At 48.4% G+C, this 21,323-nt stretch overlaps 1 protein-coding gene across 2 annotated transcripts; it reads left to right on the forward strand.

Annotated features, from left to right (window-relative positions):
* The first annotated feature begins 8,969 nt into the window (after positions 1 to 8,969).
* Positions 8,970 to 21,092, forward strand: six7 (SIX homeobox 7). 2 transcript variants are annotated; one of them, XM_061669895.1, is made up of 3 exons: positions 8,970 to 10,391; positions 13,176 to 13,339; positions 20,945 to 21,092. In XM_061669895.1, exons 1-3 carry the CDS (start codon positions 10,002 to 10,004, stop codon positions 20,964 to 20,966), a joined length of 576 nt encoding a protein of 191 aa, XP_061525879.1. In that variant the 5' UTR covers positions 8,970 to 10,001; the 3' UTR covers positions 20,967 to 21,092. The 2 variants fall into 2 exon arrangements, with proteins under 2 accessions (XP_061525879.1, XP_061525878.1); XM_061669894.1 differs by lacking the exon at positions 20,945 to 21,092 and adding an exon at positions 16,499 to 18,200.
* The last annotated feature ends 231 nt before the right edge of the window (positions 21,093 to 21,323 follow it).

Raw genomic sequence — 21,323 nt, forward strand, 5'->3', positions numbered from 1 at the left:
TAGGCCCTCCAAATGATTACTTAAGTAAAAGTACGGTATAGTATAGTATAGTATGGTAATGGTAGCATGTTATTATCATTCCTCAATATGTGTGTTCACTGTTCCCCAAAAATCTGAGGAACAAGGCGTACCTCAAAGTGCAATGTTAAACCCACAATTCTTGTAAATTATAACAGGAGAGGGAGGGGTGCTGCTGTGAGTGGCATCAAGTATGTTTTTTTTGCTTCCTCCAGGCATTCGTCGCATTTTGGTGATGCATTCGGCCATGTGACCGTTGGTGGCTCGGGTTGCCAAATGCGGTGAGGTATCCCGCTACATATGAAGGCTTGTTGACAGTGTGTTTCGACAGGTTTTCTCCTGGAAGTTTCTCATGAAACCTGGCGCTCTACTGGACAAAAATGAACTGCCATTCAATGAGCGTGCTTACAATAGTGTTTATCGAACAGAAATGTCTTAATATAAAACTTGGTGATCTTTTGGGTCTGGGTACTTTTGGTCCCCGGGACTAACTGAAACCAGATTTGGTCAACTAAGAGGATTGTTATTGAGGGCACCATTTAAGTGGCCAAATATCGTCTCGGGAAATAAAAAGTACTCGGAACCAAAATTCCTAAAAGTTGATGTGGAACTGTGGCTACCCCCAAAACGGGGACTTTCGTTTGCATTTAAGTGACCATTTAAGTCTCCAGAACCGCAAATATGCATTGTATTCATTTGGTTACAGAAACCATATTTGATCACCAAAGTGGATCCATATTGATGGTCGCTCTTAAGGGACCAAACGTAGTCTGCAGGACCACAAGTACGTAGAACCACTACTTTTGATTCCTTGATAGAGTTCCACTTAAATGACCATTTAAGTCCCAGGAACCATAAATATCCATCGCATTTCCAGGAACTTCAGCTTTCTGGTACCCATTGTATTTCCACCGAACGTCCCAGTAACTTCTGGTTCAGCGTACTTTGGGATCCGGGGACTTGACTTGATGAGATTATCAAAGCGGATCTCAATTGATGGTTCCACTTCCACCAACCCCCACTGCAGTAAAGTGTTTTAGCGAATTTGACATTTTTATAATTAGGTCAAATAAGGACTTGTAAAATGAACAAATGCAACTTAAATTATAACAATATGTTTTTGTAATATACAAAAACATAATGTCATCTTTGTGATTTTGTCACATAGTTATAGTTTGAACTAAAAAAAAAAATAAGATGTGAAACATAGCTGTAGTTTCTTGCAGCGATGTACAGCTATCTTAGCCCATCACTCATGGGCGAAGGCCTCAAGATCATTGACTTTCTTGTGCTTGGGTGATGAAACTACTTTTTGCAAATCCCACCAGAGATTTAAGTAGGGCGATTGCAATGGCCACTCAAGCATCTTCCAGCCCTTCGTCTTCTACCGAGCTATGGTAGATTTGGACGTATGGTAGGGATTTTTGTGCTGTTGGAACGCCCGACGTCTTCCAAGGTTCAGCGTTGTCACTGACTGCATGACATTTACACCCAAGATCTCCTGGTAGAGCATGGACTTCATGGTACTGTATCTTGCACATGCTGGCGATTCTCTGTACCTGAAATAGCAAAACAGCCCCAGAGTGGGACTGAACCCACCCACCGCCGCCATGCTTCACAGTAGGCAAGGTGTTCTTTTGTCTTTTAAAGGCATAGCTAGTCTTCCTCCTCCAGACATATCATCGATCCATAGTCCCAAAGAGTTCCAATTTTGTCTCGTCGCTCCAGAGAACAGTATCCCAAAAACCTTTATGGTTTGTCAGAATATTTTTTGGCATACTGGAATCGAGTTTTCTCGTGCTTTGGAGTCAGCAAGGGTGTGGCTGTAGACACGAGGGTACTCGCTCTCATTTCGGGGGAACCTTTTGGTTCCTGGAAACCAAAAGTACCAAGGACTAAAAGTTCCCGCAATAAAGAGACAAGACACAACGGGTCCTTTTTGGTTGTCGCCTTTCAAACGTGCGTCGTTTTGGGTCCAGGCGGGTCCCACTGGAGCGTGACAGTAATGAGACGTGACGCAGGGTTGGGGGAGAGAAAAGGAGGCCTAACAGATAGAAGTAATCCTTCTCACCACACTAACACCTCTTAGCTTCACACCCCTGCGGTCATTCCTGCTTAGCACCGCCGCCCCCCCCCCCCCCACCCCCCCCCCACACACACACATAAACAGACAGACACACGCACACACACACACGTACACTGTACATCAGTGCAAAGCATAGGTATGTTCTCCTGTATCGACCAATGCTCTACAGCAGCTGAGGGTGCCTATGATCCAATGAGCCCCCATATTGGCACAACACTAGGGTGGTGTGCCAATATGGGGGCTCATTATCAATATTTGATTGATAACCAGAATATGAAGATACATTTTATTTGGAAAATGAGGCGCTTCCGCCTGGCCGTATCATGTCAAACGACTCATCTTGGTCACGTCAAGCCCATAAGCTAGGACAAAAAAACAACAAAAAAAGAGTTTTTGCAGATGAGGGAAAAGCCCAAAGGATGAGACCCAAGAAGAGTCTACAGTTTCCAAGAAAAGCAATGCTGCATTCAGGACAGGGCTAATTAGGTCTCTACATTAACAAACGCTACTGACTGTAACACCACGGTGTTACGGTGTTCGTATTGATATTGAGCAATTTCCAGTTTGTCTCTTTGATTTACCTCGCGAGTTAAAGCAGCGGGAGTATTTCCAACTCCCCTGTTGTACTGTTGTTCAAAAAATCGTTTAAGATTTGAAAACTCCTTATTTGTGTACCAGGCTTTAGACTTCCAACCCGCTCTGCATGATAGACAGGCTTGCATACTGTATGAGGAGGCGAAGCCTTCGAAACTGCTTGGGTATGTCATCGTTTCAGTTCAGGTCAGCAGTTGTCAATCCCGTTTTCTGCCAAGCGAAGGTATCCCGGTGCCTATTGTTTATATACATGAAACGGTGTATGGTCTTTCTCCTTCAAATGAATGGGAAAGATTTGCTAGCAGTTTTCTTCGGATGCATGGCTTCATCCTTGAAGAGCTTTGCGGCCTTTCTGGAATGGCGAAGTGTGGAGCAGCTCTCAATATAAATGAATGTGGCGATTGAGCAGATTAAGAGGATTTTATATGGCAGATTAAATTTGAGTGGTGCAGTCACACAGTGGGCCGTCATCTGTCAGAGCGCAAACAAAGACTTTATTCGTCGAAATCAATAAAAGCTGCGCCATGTAGTGACAGTGTTTCTTTTCACTGCCTTCACTTTTTACGCACATGCATTTTGTACCATCGTCAAACGACGTGTGTTCATATTTGTTCCACCTCGGGAGACGGGAGTGTGTCCGCTTGCCAACCCCGGGATGGAGCGTGTGGTTCCCCCTGACCTCCCACTCCACCCCCACCTAAAAGGCCACTTACAGTACGACACAGAAGTCGCACGGGACACTAACACCCCGCTCGGCACCTGTCGGTCTTCGGCGGGCCTTCCTGCTTAGATAGACAGGCAATCTCGCCATCTCGGCCACGGCGCCGTCTGCGGCACGGGAGCTGCCCCGCTCGGCCTGTCCACAGAGGATCAGGGGGGAGCTTAGTCACCAAAGCAGGAATTAATGAGCATTACGGTCTTAGGTAAGAATAGGTCCCACCTTTAATCCTAAACAACTCCACTAACACCTGTTACATGGACACACACGTTACATACCGTATGCTATATATACCGTGTAGTAGAGATCAGTGTTTTCCAGCCTTTACTGAGCCAAGACGCATATTTGACGTGAGACAATCTCATAGCGCACCACGAAACAAACATTTTACAAAATGTGTATATGGGTCTCGAAGGGAGAGCCCGGCACCCTCAAAACTCGAAAGTCATTTCGGGCCGCTTGTTCTTTCGGTCACGACGCACAGCTCGTGACCGAAGGTGAGGGTAGGAACGTAGCTCGACGGGTAAATGGAGAGCTTCGCCTTTCGTCTGAGCTCCTTCTTTACCACAACGGACCGATACAAAGTCCGCATCACTGCAGACGCTGCACCGATCCGCCTGTCGTTCCATTCTTCCCTCACTCGTGAACAAGACCCCAAGATACTTGAACTCCTCCACTTTGGGGCAGGATCGCATCCCCGACCCGGAGAGGGCACTCCACCCTTGTCCGCCTGAGGACCATGATCTCTGATTTGGAGGTGCTGATTCTCATCCCAACCGCTTCACACTCAGCTGCGAAGCGCTCCAGTGAGAGTTGGAGATCAGGGCTTGATGAAGCCAACAGTACCACCTAATCCGCAAAAAGCAAAGATGTAATACTGAGGCCACCAAACCGGACCCCCTCTACGCCTCGGCTGCACCTACAAATGCTGTCCATAAAAGTTATGAACAGAATCGGTGACAAAGGGGAGCCTTGGCGAAGTCCAGCCCTCACTGGAAACGAGTCTGACTTACTGCCAGCAATGCGGACCAAACTCTGACACTGGTCGTACAGGGACCGAACAGCCCGTATCACACCCCATACTCCCGAAGCCCCCCCCACAGGACTCCCTGTTTTGACACGGTCGAACACCTTCTCCAAGTCCACAAAACACATGTAGACTGGTTGGGCGAACTTCCATGCTCCCTCGAGGACCCGGCTGAGGGTGTAGAGCTGGTCCACTGTTCCATGGCCAGGACGAAAACAAGACTGCTCCTCCTGAATCTGAGATTCGACTTCCCGAGGACGGACCCTCCTCTCCAGCACCCCTGAATAGACCTTCCCAGGGAGGCTGAGGTGTATGACCCCTCTGTAGTTGGAACACACCCTACCTGTCCCCCTTCTTAAAAAGTTAAGATAAGTATACCTACACCTGCTTGGCACCTCTCACCGTGGGCAACTCCAGAGCGGAAGAGAGTCCAACCCCTCTCAAGAGGACTGGTACCAGGGCCCAAGCCGTGTGTGGAGGCGAACCCGACTATATCTAGTCGGAACTTCTAAACCTCACACACCAATTCGGGCTCCTTACCTACCAGAGAGGTGACATTCCACATCCCTAGAGCCACTTTCTGTAGCCGGGGATCGGATCGCCAAGGTCCCCGCCTTCGACCACCGCCCAGCTCCCACTGCACCCGACCCCTATGGCCCCTCCCACAGGTGGTGAGCCCATGGGAAGAGGGACCCATGTTACGCTTTCGGGCTGTGCACGGCCAGCCGGGCCCCATTGGTGCAGGCCAGGCCGCCAGGCGCCCGCCCACCCACCCGCTGCACTTCCACATTGAGAGGAGCCAGATTAGGTGGCTCGGGCATCTGATTAGGATGCTTCCTGGACACCTCCGTGGTACGTCCCACCGGGAGGAGAAACCGGGGACGATCCAGGACACGCTGGAGAGACTACGTCTCGTGGCTGGCCTGGGAACAATTCGGGATCCCCTTGGAAGAGTTAGAGGAATTTCCTTGTGAAAATCAATGCCTTTTACTAATATGAGTACAGTGGAACCTCGGGTTACAAATGACTCTTTACGAGCAATTTGGGTTACGTAGACATTTTTCACAGAAATCTTACCTCTACCGCTCCCTGAGGGGCAGGAGTGATGGTGGTTGGTCGGAGCAAGGAACACGCAGCAAGCAGGAGATCCAGCAGGTGAAAGAGCTTGGCGGCGTGGCAGGTGACACGGAAGGAGCACTGGAGACAGAGCTTGATAACAGGTGCTGATTGCAGGCGAGAGAGATCGAGGGAGGGAAAGGCGAGGCACAAAGCGCCACCCACGTTCCAAAAAAGGAACTGCAGGGACAGACCAGGACACCCACATTGCTTTAAAGAAATGTAAACACAGAAAACAAGCTTGAACTTATTAAAACACACTTTTAAATGATTCTTATCGTCTGTTCTTACTCTCTTTCTCTTAAGAAATGGGAGACTTTTGTATAACATCATTTTGACGAAAGGAATACAAGAATACTCTCCAAACTGCTGGTGTCACTCAGTTGAGGTTCTGACTGACACATCAAGCAAAAGAGAGTTCATCATTGTATATTTAAGCACTTCAGTTATATATTGAATGTTCAATCAAACCACGTAATTTCATTTTACGACAGTCCGCTAGCAAGCGCCGTCGTCGGGGCTAACAGAAATTAGCATACAGTGCCATGAAAAAGTATTAAGTGCCCCCACTTAAATGATTAAGATCAGCTAACAAATTTAAATATCAGACAAAGATGAGCCAAGTAAACATAAAATGCAGTTATTCAATGGTGGTTTTAATTTTTCAGAAAAGAAAATATGGAAAGCTACCTGGCCCTTTGCGAAAGAGTAAGTAAGGGGCAACCCTTAAACTGGTTGGGCCACCCTCAGCAGCGACAACTGAAATCAAGAGTTTTCTAGAACTGGCATGAGTCTTTCACATCTTTGTGGCGATATTAGCGGATTTTCCACCAACCAGCCCAGGAACTTTGAGACTTTCCTGGTGCCAAAGGGTTCCTGGAGCCCATGTGGTTTGTGTTTCCATGAGTTCTGGGTAGCCTCAGCGAATGAGGCTGATGTTACTCATCACCGACACCTACTGAATCGACAAAAAATGCTGGTATTTGAAGTTTTCAAGATAATGTCTTATTTTATATCTTAATATATCTTTCAAATATTTTCAAATATACCTTTAAACCGTTTATCCAGGTGAAGCAATTGAGGACCGATTCTCATTTGCAATGCCAACCTGGCCGCAGACAGTCTTTGACAGGGAGTTAGTTTCATTGCATCCAGGTACATCTCAATGAATTACAATATCTATCTATCTCATTTATTGAGATGATAGAATATATTTGTTGTAATTTATCGAGATGTCATACCTCAATAGATTGTGCAACAGAAGCCTGCAGATGACTACAGATGGAAAATGAGCAGGACATGAGCCTGGAGTCTCACACAGTTCCATGACGAATTTGAGAACAACAAATCATATCTACCTGTATAGTCATCTGCAGGCTTCTGCATTTATTTATTTATTCATTCATTCATTCATTTTATTCATTCAAAAGACAAGTTTGACTTGGCGTCCAGGCGATGAGTTCTCCGGCTTTCCGTTCACATGCCTTTTGTGGACATTTTATCCACCATGCGCGATGATGTAATGTAATATGTCACTTGTTACGATATTACATTGTGCAGTTTGTATATACCAACCGTGTGCACTTCAGCTTGAGGTCAACTGACGGCCGAACAGTCTCCTTCAGGATTTTCTGCTGAAGACCAGAATTCATCCTCATTAATCACAACAAGTCATGCAGGTCCTGAAGTAGCAAACAGCCCCAGAACTTCACACAACCACCATCGTGTTTGACTGTTGGTATGGTGTTGTTTTCTTCTTCTGAAATGCTGTATTACATTTACACCAGATGTAACGAGACACAGACCTTCCAAAAGTTCAACTTTTGTCTCGTCAATCCGTAGAACATTCGGCCAAAGGTCTTGGGAATAACACTGACCTTAACGGAGGAAAGGGAGGCTTGCAGTTCTCAAAATATTGTCCTGGGTTCCTCTGTGACCTCCCGAATGAGTCGTCGTTTGTGCTATTGGGGTCATTTTTGAAAGTTCACCACTGTTGCCTGTATTCTCTATTTGTGGATAAGGACTCTCACCATGGTTTGCTGGAATCCTAAAGATTGACGAATGGCTTTTTAATCCTTCATAGAGAGATGTTAAGTACTTTATTTCTCATCTGCTCTTGAATTTCTTTGGATCTTGGATCCGTCTTTTTTTGATTATTTATTTTTTTTGGCCGACTTCACTTTGTCAGACAGGACTGACAAATCGTACTGCACTGATCGATCGCGCCTACCTGAGGGAAGGAGCTGGAAGAGGTGGTGACCGGGATTTGGAGGGTCCAAGAGGATCTTTTATGCTCTTGTCCTTGTTCTGACAGCAGAAAAGTCCTCAACGCTGGGTACGGCGGAATCCGACGATTTTTCTGGCAGTCCTGTTTGTCTGTTGCAGTCAGAGTTTGTCCTTTTCTTGTTGGCAGCACCAAACCAGTCTTGGATGAATGAACACAGGACTGTTTCAATGACTGCTGTGTAGAACTGCCCTAACAGCTCCTTTGGCAGGCCGTGCTACCTCAGAAGCCGCAGAAAGTACATCCTCTGTTGGACCTTTTGAGGCTGGGGTTGATGTTGAACTCCCATTGCACGGCCTGAGATACTGTAATTCCCAGGAACTTGAAGGTATCGGTCTCGACGGTTGCCACAGGGCAGTTGGACAGCGTGAGGGGCAGCTTTTTGCCGAAGGATGCCTCCTGAAGTCCGTGATCATCTCTACAGTCTCGAGCGTGTTCAGCTCCAGGTTCTGTCGGTCGCACCAAAACTCCGGCTGCTCCGCTTCCTGTCAATACGCAGGATCGTCCCGTCTTTGATGAGGGCGATGACTGTGGTGTCGTCTGAAAAGAGAGAGAAGAGCAGCAGGGGAGAGGACACATCCTTGGGGCGCCCCGTTGCTGACGGTGTCCACCAGCGTCACCTTTCGACCGAGCGCTCTAACAATAAACATTCATTCACGAACCGCCCTCCCTCTCGACTCTGCATCTGGGTCCAACTCACGACCTGAGTCCTGAGCGCCAGTTATCTTGTATTTCCTCCATCTTTGATAACTACGCCAACACAACAACTGCTTGCCTGCTGTAGAGCAGCTCATCCCAGCCTTGTGCAGGTCTACAATTTTGTCCCTGTTGTCCTTAGACAGCTTTCTGGTCTTGGCCACGGTGGAGAGGTTCGAGTCCGACTGTTTGAGTGTGTGGATGAAGATAGAAGAGCTTCTTAAAAATGAAGTAACAGATCTGTGTGGGCCGGAATTCTTGGTGGTTGGTAGGTTTCCAAATATATATATATTTGCCAGAATACAGAATTTAAAAATCATGCGACGTGATTTTCTCGATTCCCCCCCCCCCCCACCATTGAAATGTGCCCATGATGATAATTCCAGATCCCTCAGATTGGGCACGCTTGTTTTTTTTTCCCCCCCAACGGCTTCAATTAATGTCAAGCTTCTCAGTAAGCCGATCACTCAAACAGTGACGACGATAGCGTCTGTGGCGAGGCCCCTGCCACGTACTGGCACACGCATAGAAGGCAGGTATTGTACGTCCGTTCATGATGTAAATGACGGGGGGGGGGGGCTCTCTGTGCGAGACGAGGCGTAACGTAACACTCGGTGTCTTATGGAGGTGCTTTTTTTGGTCGGGTGGGGCGGGATGTGATCGACCTGTCTGAGAGGATACTGCTATTGAGTTGCAAACGAGTTTGTAATTAGCCCTTCCACGTTTGCCTGGAGGGATTGTTTTGTGTGTGCGAGGGATCGCGGTATTAGCATGCTGTATAAATCCGCAGTGAACACAATTAACAAGCAATTGGGAGAAGTAATTAGTATTATCTACTTAACACTGTGTCAGAGAAAATAGGTTAAACACACACACACACACACACACACACTCACCGCCCTGGCTTATTGTTGCCTGAATCAACAGGTCATTTTAAGGCAGAAGGCTCCAGTTTAAGCTGCTAATTAATTATGCCAAGTGGGTCTCCACAATAGCAGCACAGAACGGTTAGGAGAAATTCGTGTGTCGGGGGGCGGCAAGGGGCACCTCTAAGAGTGCAGATGTTCCCATGATGATGCTAATCTCCTTTGCTGCGGATCATCCTTTACCTGACGGCAACCTCCGATGTCGAGGGCGTCGAAGGTCCGCGAACGAATTGATCCGTGCGCTCTTCGGCGCACGATCCCCGCCCGGGCCGCTCTAGCCACGTATGCTGAGGCTAATCGTCCAAACAAGCTGATGAGCTGTGTGTCACCTCAGGTTAGGGTGCACCTCCCCGCCCCCCTTACACGCCACCCCGCCCCACCCTCGTCCTGTAATCCTTCTCCCGAAAAAGAGCAGGGATTCTAATTGTATCCCACTATAAATACCAGCTGACTCCTGGTGCTCCTCGCGTTCTCCGTGACACCAGCCACCACGCAGCATCTCGTCCTCGCTCCCGTTTTTTTTTTTTTTTTGCAACATGTTCCCGCTGCCCATGTTCACAGCTGACCAGGTGGCCCGCGTGTGCGAGAACCTGGAGGAAACGGGTGACATCGAGCGCCTCGGCCGCTTCCTCTGGTCCCTCCCGGCCGGGGAGGCTCTGAACCGGCACGAGTCGGTGATGCGCGCTCGAGCCCTGGTGGCCTTCCACGGAGGAAACTTCGAGGCGCTCTACCAGATCTTGCAAAGTCACCGCTTCACGCGGGAGTCCCACGCGAAGCTGCAGGACCTCTGGCTGGATGCGCACTACCGGGAGGCCGAGAGGCTCCGGGGGCGACCCCTGGGCCCGGTGGAGAAGTACCGGATCCGGAAGAAGTTCCCTTTACCCCGAACTATCTGGGATGGCGAGCAGAAGACTCACTGCTTTAAGGTAGGTAGGTAGGGTAGGGTAGTATATTTTTTGAAGCTGGACTAGTTTTAATGCGTCCCGTGTCAACCGAGCGACTAAAAAGTTAACTTAAATAATTCAGAGGTGGGCAAAGTACTCGCACTCTGCAGTCTGGGGTAGAAAAGTTTGTGTTAAAAAATAGAAAATTAGAAAATGGATGAGGTGAAGATCTTCACGGTGGAGCAGGATGAGGTCTCGCCTCAGTGCCGTTTGCCAGCTCTTTAAGCTGCTGAACGTGATCCCGTTGAGTGGATAGACTGTGACTTCTCAGTAAATCTTCCAATAATATCCAGTCTAATACGATTGGAGGGCATATGACAAGTGAGTCAAAACTAGCCCACGCCTCCACGGAGCCCGAAGGAAAATTGGACATTTTTGTAAACAGCCGAGTCTTGACCTCAGGAGTTGGGCCATCGGTGTTTTGGTACATGCGCCTGCTCGGTGGTTGCTTGGGTTCCCCGATACACGGTACGAGGCGAAACGACTTCGAAGACAACCAGAGCGGTCCCGTTGTGACCGATTCAACGCCCTGAGAATGAAATGACCTGGATGAAGGAGGATATCCATCGTCATCGCGGTTCGTTTCACCGGCTTCTCCAAGAACAGCGTTCGGATGACTGCCGCCTCCGGCCGTTTTAACATCATCTCCGTGATGTTAAAACGGCTATTTGGGACTTCACCGGCACCTGCTGACCTGCCACTACCAGGAGCTGACCACCGAGGACCCCACCCGCACGTCTCTGTTTGCAGATGAGGCCTTTCCGCTCCACACAAATCTCCACCCGTGCATACTTTTGAGCAAACTTCCTGCATTATCACTTCATCAGCATCAACATTGTTTACAAATCTGACCCTTTTAAAAACTGCCCAATAACGGACTAAAAGTCCTGAACCTATCATGTAATAACGTTTGGCCAATGAAGTGTTGATCAAAAACCGATATAAAGTCGATTTCATTTTGTCATTTAGCACAGCTTGAACATTAAACGCTGCATTTAAATTTAAGAAAATAAAACAAATGCACTTCAATCATGATTCAAGTCAAATGTATTGCACATAAATTATAAGTAAAAATCATTTAAAAAAACAAACAAACAAAAACTCAATGAATGTTTCAAAGTAATCTGTGTTTAAAGATTAAATGCAGATATCATTGATTTCAAAGTTACATATAAAGGAAGTATATTTAACAAATCCCCAAAAAGTTGAAACCACTGGATGTACATTATGGAGTTTGAACATTTAATTTGTGATTTTTTTATTTATGATTATTATTTTTTTCTCCCCCATGCACCGCGAGAGAGAGCCAGCGTTCTATTAATTGTAACACACTTTGAGAATCACTGATCACGGCTGGCTAATAGCAACAGAAGCTAAAAAAAAAAAGAGTATAACCGCATATTTACAGTTCGGCATTTAGATTTTTTTCGTGCTACTACTTATTACCATCTTGTGGCATTTTGGTGCCAACGAGCTATGTTCAAGTAAATTGAGGGGTTTCTTTTTGACAAAAGTAGTCCTCTGCTGCCATCTTGTGGCATCTATAGGCCATTATAAACATTTTTACAGAGTGGTAAATTACAGATTTTTGCTGTCATCGTCAGGGCTTGCTCCCTAACACAATACTATGCGTTTACGGCAAAAATACATTTGAATTTAAAATGAAACATTGTACAGCTTTAGTTCAAACACATTCTGCATTTTCACGGTTCGTCATTCATAAATTCACCTATTTGTTAATTTCTGTGGGAATCTATCCCTTGTTCGTTTGTGCTCATGCAAAACCATTCAATGTTTTACTTTGGTGCCTTCTTGTGGCATCTTAGTGCCAAGGAACTGTGTTGAACTGAGTTGAGGGGTTTCGCTGAAACAAAAGAAATGCTTTGTCGCCATCTTGTGGCATCCATTGGCAATTATAAAACATTTTAGGGGGGCCTAAATTACACATGGATTTTTGTTCTTTGCGGCAAGCCTCCTCCCTAACCCTGTCGAATGTATTTACTGTCAAAGTGTCATCTGGTTTATTATTTTTGGTTAAAAACCGCCAAAAAAATGTTTGTGCAAAAATAATTGTTCGTGCAAGAACAACAGTAAAGTGCAAAAGAAAGAAACAATTAAATGTCAAGCAAATTAAGCTAATCGTGATGTAACTGGACCGGGGAACCTGAAACAAAAACCAAAACCAATATGAAGTTGAATAATTACGATTTAAAACTGTATGGAAGAGTGAAAACCGCCTTTTAAGAAACGCATCAAAACAATCGCCCTTAATCCAAACAATTTGCTTTGTTTGAAATATACTATACTACAATACTAATCTGTGTGCGGCCTGGTCTAGAGGTTAAGAACAGACCCTGCAACCGGGGGGTCGCCGGTTCATATGCCCACCCGAGTGCATGTCGTCGTCGTGTCCCTGGGCAAGACACTTAACCCACAATTTCAATTGGGAAATGATGATTTTAAAACTTGTCCCGCTGTCATTGGAACAGCCTGTCAAGAGACAAGGATAAACGTACAGTCTGTAATGTGCGTGTTCACATTCATGAGGGGCGTGGCTTTATTCAGGGAGGTGATGGGGGAAGCAGTGAAGTGAGGGTGCATTCAAAACTTGCAAGGAATTGCAAAAGTGTCAACTTCACTTCACCTTGAATTGCTCTTGGGAGCCCCCTCGTGGCCGCCGGGGCTCGAAGCGGGTTCACTGACGCCTGGGTGTGTGATGATGTTTTTTATAGGTTGAGTCTTCTTCCCTGTTTTATTGGTCACTAGGAGAGGACCCGCAGTTTGCTGAGAGAGTGGTACCTCCAAGATCCTTACCCCAACCCGTCCAGGAAGAGGCACCTGGCGCAGGCCACGGGACTCACGCCCACCCAGGTTGGAAACTGGTTCAAGAATCGGCGGCAACGAGACCGTGCGGCATCCGCCAAAAACAGGTGAGTCTTCAAAATGATGTTGTCTCACGAGCCTGCTCATTCCATAATTAGATGACAATTTAGACACTAACATTTGTGAAAAACTGAATATTTATTGTGTTTTGTTAAGTTTTAAAGAAAGAACATCCCAAACCCCTCTCCTTGAACCGTCACCTTATCGTGGTGGAGGGGTTTGTGTGTCCCAATGATCCTATGAGCTAAGTTGTCTGGGGCTTCACGCCCCTGGTAGGGTCACCTACCCTTGGCAAACAGGTCCTAGGTGAGGGACCAGACAAAGCACGGCTCCGAAACCCGCTATGAAGAATACATTAAATGCAACTAGGATTCCGTTGCCCGGACGCGGGTCACCGGGGGCCCCCTCTGGAGCCAGGCCTGGAGGTGGGGCTCGAAGGCGAGCGGCCTGCACCCATGGGGCCCGGCCGGTCACAGCCCGAAAGGGTAACGTGGGTCCCCCTTCCCATGAGCTCACCACCTGTGGGATGGGCCATAGGGGTCGGGTGCAGTGTGAGCTGGGCGGTGGCCGAAGGCGGGGACCTTGGCGATCCGATCCCCGGCTACAGAAACTGGCTCTAGGGACGTGGAATGTCACCTCTCTGGCAGGGAAGGAGTCCGAGCTGGTGTGTGAGGTTGAAAAGTTCAGACTAGATATAGTCGGGCTCGCCTCCACACACGGCTCGGGCTCTGGTACCAGTCCTCTTGAGAGGGGTTGGACTCTTTTCCACTCTGGAGTTGCCCATGGTGAGAGGCGCCGAGCTTGTGTGGGTCGTGGACTTTGTGGTCGTGTCATCGCACTTCCGGCCGCATGTCTTGGACACTCGGGTGAAGAGAGGGGCGGAGCTGTCAACTGATCCCCACCTGGTGCTGAGTTGGCTCCGATGGAGGGGGAAGATGCCGGTCCGACCTGGCAGGCCCACATGTATCGTGAGGGTCTGCTGGGAACGTCCGTCAGAATCCCCTGTGAGAAGGAGTTTCAACTCACACCTACGACAGAACTTCACCCATGTCTCGGGGGAGTCGGGGGACATTGAGTCCGAGCGGACCACGTTGCGCGCCTCTATTGCCGAGGCGGCCGACCGGAGCTGTGGCCGTAAGGTGGTCGGTGCCTGTCGTGGCGGCAATCCCCGAACCCGTTGGTGGACACCAGCGGTGAGTGATGCCGTCAAGCTGAAGAAGGAGTGCTGTCGGCCCTTTTGGCCTGTGGGACTCATGAGGCAGCTGATGGGTACCGGCTGGCCAAGCGGAATGCGGCTTTGGTGGTCGCTGAGGCAAAAACTTGGGAATGGGAGGAGTTCAGTGAGGCCATGGAGAACGGCTCTGGATGTTGTGGGGCTGTCCTGGTTCACATGCCTCTGCAACATCACATGGACATCGGGGACAGTGCCTCTGGATTGGCAGACTGGGGTGGTGGTCCCCCTTTTTAAGAAGTGGGACCGGAGGGTGTGTTCCAACTACAGGGGGATCACACTGCTCAGCCTCCCTGGTAAGGTCTATTCAGGGGTGCTGGAGAGGAGGGTCCGTCGGGAAGTCGAATCTCAGATTCAGGAGGAGCAGTGTTGTTTTCGTCCTGGCCGTGGAACAGCTCTTCATCCTCGGCTGGTCCTCGAGGGTGCATGGGAGTTCACCCAGCCAGTCCGCACGTGTTTAGTGGACTTGGAGAAGACGTTCGGCCGTGTCCCTCGTGGAGTCCTGCGGGGGGTGCTTCTGGAGTATGGGGTACCGAATACGGCCTGTTCGGTCCTTCTCACCATCTTGGATTCCTTCAGGTGTTTTTTAACCAACTCCTTGTGGGCTTTGATGTGTCTTGCACTGAGGAGAGGCTTCCGTCGGGCCACTCTGCCATAAAGCCCCGACTGGTGGAGGGACTGCAGTGATGGTTGACTTTTCTAGAACCTTCTCCCATCTCCCGACTGCATCTCTGGAGCTCAGCCACAGTGATCTTTGGGTTCTCCTTTACCTCTCTCACCAAGGCTCTTCTCCCCCGATCGCTCAGTTTGCCCGGACAGCCAGCTCGAGGAAGGGTTCTGGGCATCCCAAACGTCTTCCATTTAAGGATTATGGAGGCCACTGTGCTCTTAGGAACCTTAAGTGCAGCAGAAACGTTTTTGAAACCTTGGCCAGATCTGTGCCTTGCCACAATGCTGTCTCTGAGCTCTTCAGGCAGTTCCATTGCCCTCATGATTCTCATTTGCTCTGACATGCACTGTGAGCTGTAAGGTCTTCTATACACAGGGGTGTGGCTTTCCTAATCAAGTCCGATCAGTCTAATCAAACACATCTGGACTCCAATGAAGGTGTCGAACCATTTGAAGGATGATCAGAAGAAATGGACAGCACCCGAGTTAAATATAGGAGTGTCACAGCAAAGCGTCTGAATACTTACGGCTGTGTGATATTTCAGTTTTTCTTTTGTTAAAAATCTGCAAAAATGTCAACAATTCTGTGTTTTTCTGTCACTGTGGGGTGCTGTGTGTACATTAAGGAGAAAAAAAATGAACTTAAAGGATTTTAGCAAATGGCTGCAATAATTGAAGGGGGTCTGCATCGCCAAGGTCCCTGCCTTCGGCCACCGCCCAGCTCACACTGCACCCGACCCCTATGGCCCCCTCCCACAGGCGCTGAGCCCGTGGGAAGGGGGACCCACGTAACCCCCTTCGGGCTGTGCCTGGCCGGGCCCCGCGGTTCCAGGCCCGGCCACCAGCCGCTCGGCTTTGAGCCCCGCCTCCGGGCAGGCCTGGCTCCAGAGGGGGGCCCCGGTGACCCGCGTCCGGGCAAGGGAAACCTAAATCCATATATACTGTTCATCATAGGCGTCTTTGGAGCTGTGCTTTGTCTGTTCCCTCACCTCGGACTTGTTCGCCACGGGTGACCCTACCAGGCGCGTGAAGGCCCAGACAACTCAGCTCCTAGGATCATCGGGACACACAAAGCCCTCCACCACGATAAGGTGACGGCTCCAGGAGGGGACTATTTGATATGTAAATCCTATTTAGGTTTCACTTTAACTTCAGCTGAGTTCCATTTTGTCACAGGACGGCTATAATTTACACAACACGTTTCTGTATTTTGTCCGTGGTTTGTTCAAAATTTCATGGAGACAAACAATGCCCTCCAATTCTGGAATGACCCTCATCTCTGAAACCTGTCTTTGCTCTGGGCCAGACTGCAGCAGGACCCCGCCCTCCTCCCCTCAGACCAGGAGTGTTGCCCCTGTTCGTCAGTGCCCTCTCCCCGTCATTTGGGCAGCCCCGAGGCCAGCGACTGCAGCACAGGAACCGAGCACCGGGGGACCGGCGCCTCCACACCGGAAATCTCTGTCAGCAGCGACAGCGAATTCGACTCCTGAGAGAGCGCCTGCTTTTTTTGGGGTGTGGTGGGTGGGCTTTGGGGGTCGGCGGCAAAAGAAACCGTGGACACGCTGGAGATGGCATCCAGCGGGGTCCGGGCTGCGCCGTGATGGGGCGATGACGTCGTACTGCAGCAAAAAACCAAAATGTCATGCACTTAGCCAAGCCCCGTGACCTTGACCCCACGATAGTCCGCGCCGGCTATCTGAAGTAACGCCTCTGCTCTTAAAGTGTTTCTTTTTCGCTTGCTCTGGCAGCGCAGTGCCTGGCTCCGCAGAGGTGGCAAAAGTACTCACACTCTGAACTGAAGTAGAAGTACAGACAATTGTGTAAAAGTAAAAGTAAACGTACTGATTCAACTCCTTGACTGAATAAAAGCACAGACTCTTGAGTACAAAAGCAAAATGAATGAATTCTTAATGTCAATGATGCGCATGATCTGTTTAGAGAACATAGTGAAAACAAAAACTGCACAAAACGGTTTCCATTTTTTTCATTAATGTACATAGTTACGTGTACTTCGGGGGGGGGGGGAATGCAAGCTAGCAATGACTCCACTTTTAGGCTACGTTATGAACTCGCCAAAAATTATTTTGGGGGCAAAATCAGGTCATAACAACAGCCCAAGAATTGCATGTTACCTTGTGTGTTTTTTTTTTTTTTTTTTTTTAGATTAGACAGACAATTTTTGAAACTTGTTTTTTTTAGGCTGGGACAAGACAACATATTTGCCACCAATCGTTCGTGTCGTTGACGACACCGAACGATTCTCTTCACGTCAATCCGCAAGGTCGAGGATGGGGACAAGCAAGGCATTTTTTTCTCTTTCTCCGAATATGTTGACACGCCATTGGGCGAAATGAATCCAAATAAATAAATAAATGTTTGTCACTGCCTTAAAAGGAACTGAGGGCGCCACTCACGTTTACCCGCTAACGTCACACGATGCGTTTGTGAGCCCCGTACGCCAATGTCAGCGGCTGGATAGTTTGGTCGAAACGTGCCTCCGGTGGACTTTCTTCCTGAGCATTTGAGGAAAAAAAGAAAGCTGTAGCTTTAAATGTCAATAAATGAAAGTATTTCTATCCAAAGTGAAGGTGCCTCGTGTGTGTGTGTGGGTGTTTGTCCTTGATTGGTGCTTAGGGCAACGTAGTGAGCTAAGTTGTCATATTTGGAAAAAATACATAGGCATGATGCTGGACCAGCGGTTAGTGTTGTGGCTAAATTTCTCAAGAAACAGACCAACAGTTTGGAGGTGAAGACCTGATGACACATGTTCAGAGAGAGGTTCTGAGGACCCGGGTTCAATCCCCGGCCCCGCTTGTGTGGAGTTTGCATGTTCTCCCCGTGCCTGCGTGGGTTTTCTCCGGGCGCTCCGGTTTCCTCCCGCATCCCAAAAACACGCATGGTAGCTTAATTGGTGAGTCTAAATTGCCTGTAGGTTTGAATGTGAGTGCGAATGGTTGTTTGTTTATGTGTGCCCTCCGATTGGCTGGCAACCAGTTTAGGGTGTACCCCTCCTCTCGCCCAGAGTCAGCTGGGATAGGCTCCAGCAGGCCGCTACCCTAGTGAGGATAAACAGTATGAAAAATGGATGTGTGTTGTGTGTGTGTGTGTGTGTGTGTATGTATATATATATATATATATATATATATGTACTTCCTGCGGCTTCTGAGGAAGCACGTCTGCCACGGGAGCTGCTGAGACAGTCCGACACAGCGGTCGTCGAATCGGTCCTGTGTTCTTCCATCACAGTCTGGTTTGGTGCTGCTACAAAAAAGGACAAACTGCGACGGACAATCAAAACTGCTGAAAGGATTGTCGGTACCCCCCTACCCACCCTCGAGGACTTGCACGCTGCCAGAACTAAGACAAGAGCGTGCAAAATCGTCTCGGACCCTCCGCACCCCGGTCACCGGCTCTTCCGGCTCCTTCCCTCAGGTAGGCGCTACCGATCAATGCAAGCTAGAACGAGCAGACATTCCAACAACTTCTTAAACAGCTCACCTACAATTGTGTTGCAACATGCTGGCAATTGTTTTGTCTTGACTTTGTTGTCCCATTTCCGTGGGGCCAATTATATATATGACTCGTGCACTATTTGCATATCTGTCGTCGACCAATACTGGCCACTCATGCCAGAGTACATCTGCCCCACTTTGTATACTGATTGAGGAGTATCTGCAACATTTGCACAATCGACATTGCCCCAGATGATCGCACTACTCGTCACTTTAAACCGCATCCACTCCTTGAAGTCTCGGCGCCCTTTGCACAAAGGTCATTGCGCCGGACTATCGCAATATGAGTCTTTCGAACTGCTCTGAGTGCTAGAGGACTCTGCATCTTTTTGCACAATTGTCAAAAAAAGAAATTGGAAAAAAATGTACCGGCATTACCAGATAACGAGCAACCCTTTATTGCTCAGTGACTGTTTTTTTGTCAATGTCTTTCTGTCTCCAAAGTGTTCTCTATCAATTGACTGTCTGTTGTCGTACAAGCGGAGCCAACTAGCGGAGACGCATTGTGTTTTTTGGACATACTTGGCAAATACAGATGATTCTGATTCTGATACTGATTCTGATTCTGATCACATTCGTAATTGGCCTATAACATAATAACTGGCCAATAACGTAAAATCAAAGTCCTGAACCTATACCATCCACTACAGTTGAAGTGAGAAGTTTATATCCATGATTTAAAAAAAAAAAAAAAAAAAAAAAAACATAGAGGGCGGCTTTTTTCCCCTCACTATCTGACACGAGACAAGACGAAGACCGTTTTAGGTCAGGCACGGCGGATGACCGGTTAGCACATCGGCCTCACAGCTCTGAGGACCTCGCTCGTGTGGAGTTCCCAGGTTCTGCCCGTGCCTGCGTAGGTTGTTGCTGGGTACTCCGGTTTCCTCCCACATCCGCCATGTGTGTCTTGAGTTCGTAGGACAGAAAATGGATGGATGTTGTCTGTTCCTTTGTTTAGCAAGCTTTCTCATGATAGTAGCCTTCTGAAAATAGTTCTGAATGTTTGAAATATGGAATATAAAACAAGGGGGCCGTGTTCAATGTTATTTTTAGTACATCATAATATCTATGGTGGGCGAACATGTCAGTGCATTATTTTCTACAGGGACTGGGCCGCTTTTTACAGCCGAGTGTCATTTGCAGCAGGGGTGTCCAACATAGGGCCCAGCAGCGTCGGTCCAATCCGGCCCGTAGGGATCCAGAACTTGTATGTACACTGATAATTGTTTCCTTATGGGAAGTAGCAGCTAGCCGCTGTCAAATATTGCTGGCATTTAGCGTGTTAATAATTAGCTCACACTGGACGTACGTCTGTGTTGGCGGCAACGACGTGTCAATAAAGTTTATTCAAGGGCGAGTTACCGTCGCGCCATCAAAGCTCGCCGGGAGGTCAAGCCGGTGCCCCCCTGCCCGGGATCGGGATGGAGTGACGGGAGTCCTGCGCCCGCGGATGCCGGAACCGCAAAGACAGTGACAAAAAATGTGAGAGAGAAAAAGGAGAAAAGAAGAAGAAATAAAGGAAAAAAACAAACAAAAACAAAACGCAAGTACATTATCCATCCATCCATTTTCTGAGCCGCTTCTCCTCACGCGGGTCGCGGGCGTGCCGGAGCCAATCCCAGCTGTCTTCGGGCAGGAGGCGGGGTACGCCCTCAACCGGTCGCCAGCCAATCGCAGGGCACATAGAAACAAACAACCATTCGCACTCACATGCACACCTACGGGCAATTGACAGTTGTCAATGAACCTACCATGCATGTTTTTTGGGGGATGTGGGAGGAAACCGGAGCGCCCGGAGAAAAGCCACGCAGGCACGGGGAGAAGATGCAAACTCCGCACAGGCGGGGCCGGGGATTGAACCCCGGTCCTCAGAACGGTGAGGCAGGCGCTCTAACCAGTTCCGCCCACCGTGCCGCCTGAATTTTCCTGTTTACAAATTAAAATGTTTCACCCTTTGGCTACTGTTGCAAAGTCGTTCTTCAAATATTGCTGTTTACAGGTTTTAATGATGCTGTTATAAATAAATGTCACTTTCCTGAAACCGCAATGAAATACTGTCATTGTTTGAATACGTATATTTACCAGCTATATCAAGTATGTATATATATATATACACACACACACACAGTGGGTACAGAAAGTATTCAGACCCCCTTCAATTTTTCACTTTTTTTCTGTTGCAGCCGTTGACTGAAATCGTTTCAATTGATTTTTTTTCCCCCACATGAATGTACACGCAGCACCCACGCGGCTCTTCATTAAGCACCAGTGACATTTGTTCCTTCTGTCTGGGACAATGGATGGAGCACTAGTGACACCCACAGGGAGTGGTCAGCATTGTTCAAGGCCCCAGCGAGGGTGACGAAAGCATCCGGGCGGGTCGTCGATCAACAGGTGAGCAATCATTGCGATGACTTTGAATTTTGCGGCAACGGGGTTAGCCGGGTTTATCCGGGTTAGCGACGGATAGACTCCAGCTCACCCGTGACGTGGATGAGGACCGGTGGTATAGAAACACGGACGGATTCACGGTTGTTTGTCTCTATACGTTATATGCAAAGAAATCAGAGCGTATTACTCCCATTCTAAAGTCTTTATACTCGCCCCCAGCCAGCTTGA

Source organism: Phycodurus eques, unplaced genomic scaffold (genome assembly GCF_024500275.1).
Source record: "Phycodurus eques isolate BA_2022a unplaced genomic scaffold, UOR_Pequ_1.1 contig_27, whole genome shotgun sequence".
In the NCBI taxonomy this organism is placed as follows: Eukaryota; Metazoa; Chordata; class Actinopteri; order Syngnathiformes; family Syngnathidae; genus Phycodurus; species Phycodurus eques.

Excerpts from the sequence above, each read along its gene's own strand:
- six7 (XM_061669894.1), top strand. The coding sequence starts at position 10,002 with ATGTTCCCGCTGCCCATGTTCACAGCTGACCAGGTGGCCCGCGTGTGC. Across the intron at positions 10,392-13,175 it reads AGAAGACTCACTGCTTTAAG|GAGAGGACCCGCAGTTTGCT; the intron begins GTAGGTAGGTAG and ends ATTGGTCACTAG. Across the intron at positions 13,340-16,498 it reads GCGGCATCCGCCAAAAACAG|ACTGCAGCAGGACCCCGCCC; the intron begins GTGAGTCTTCAA and ends GCTCTGGGCCAG.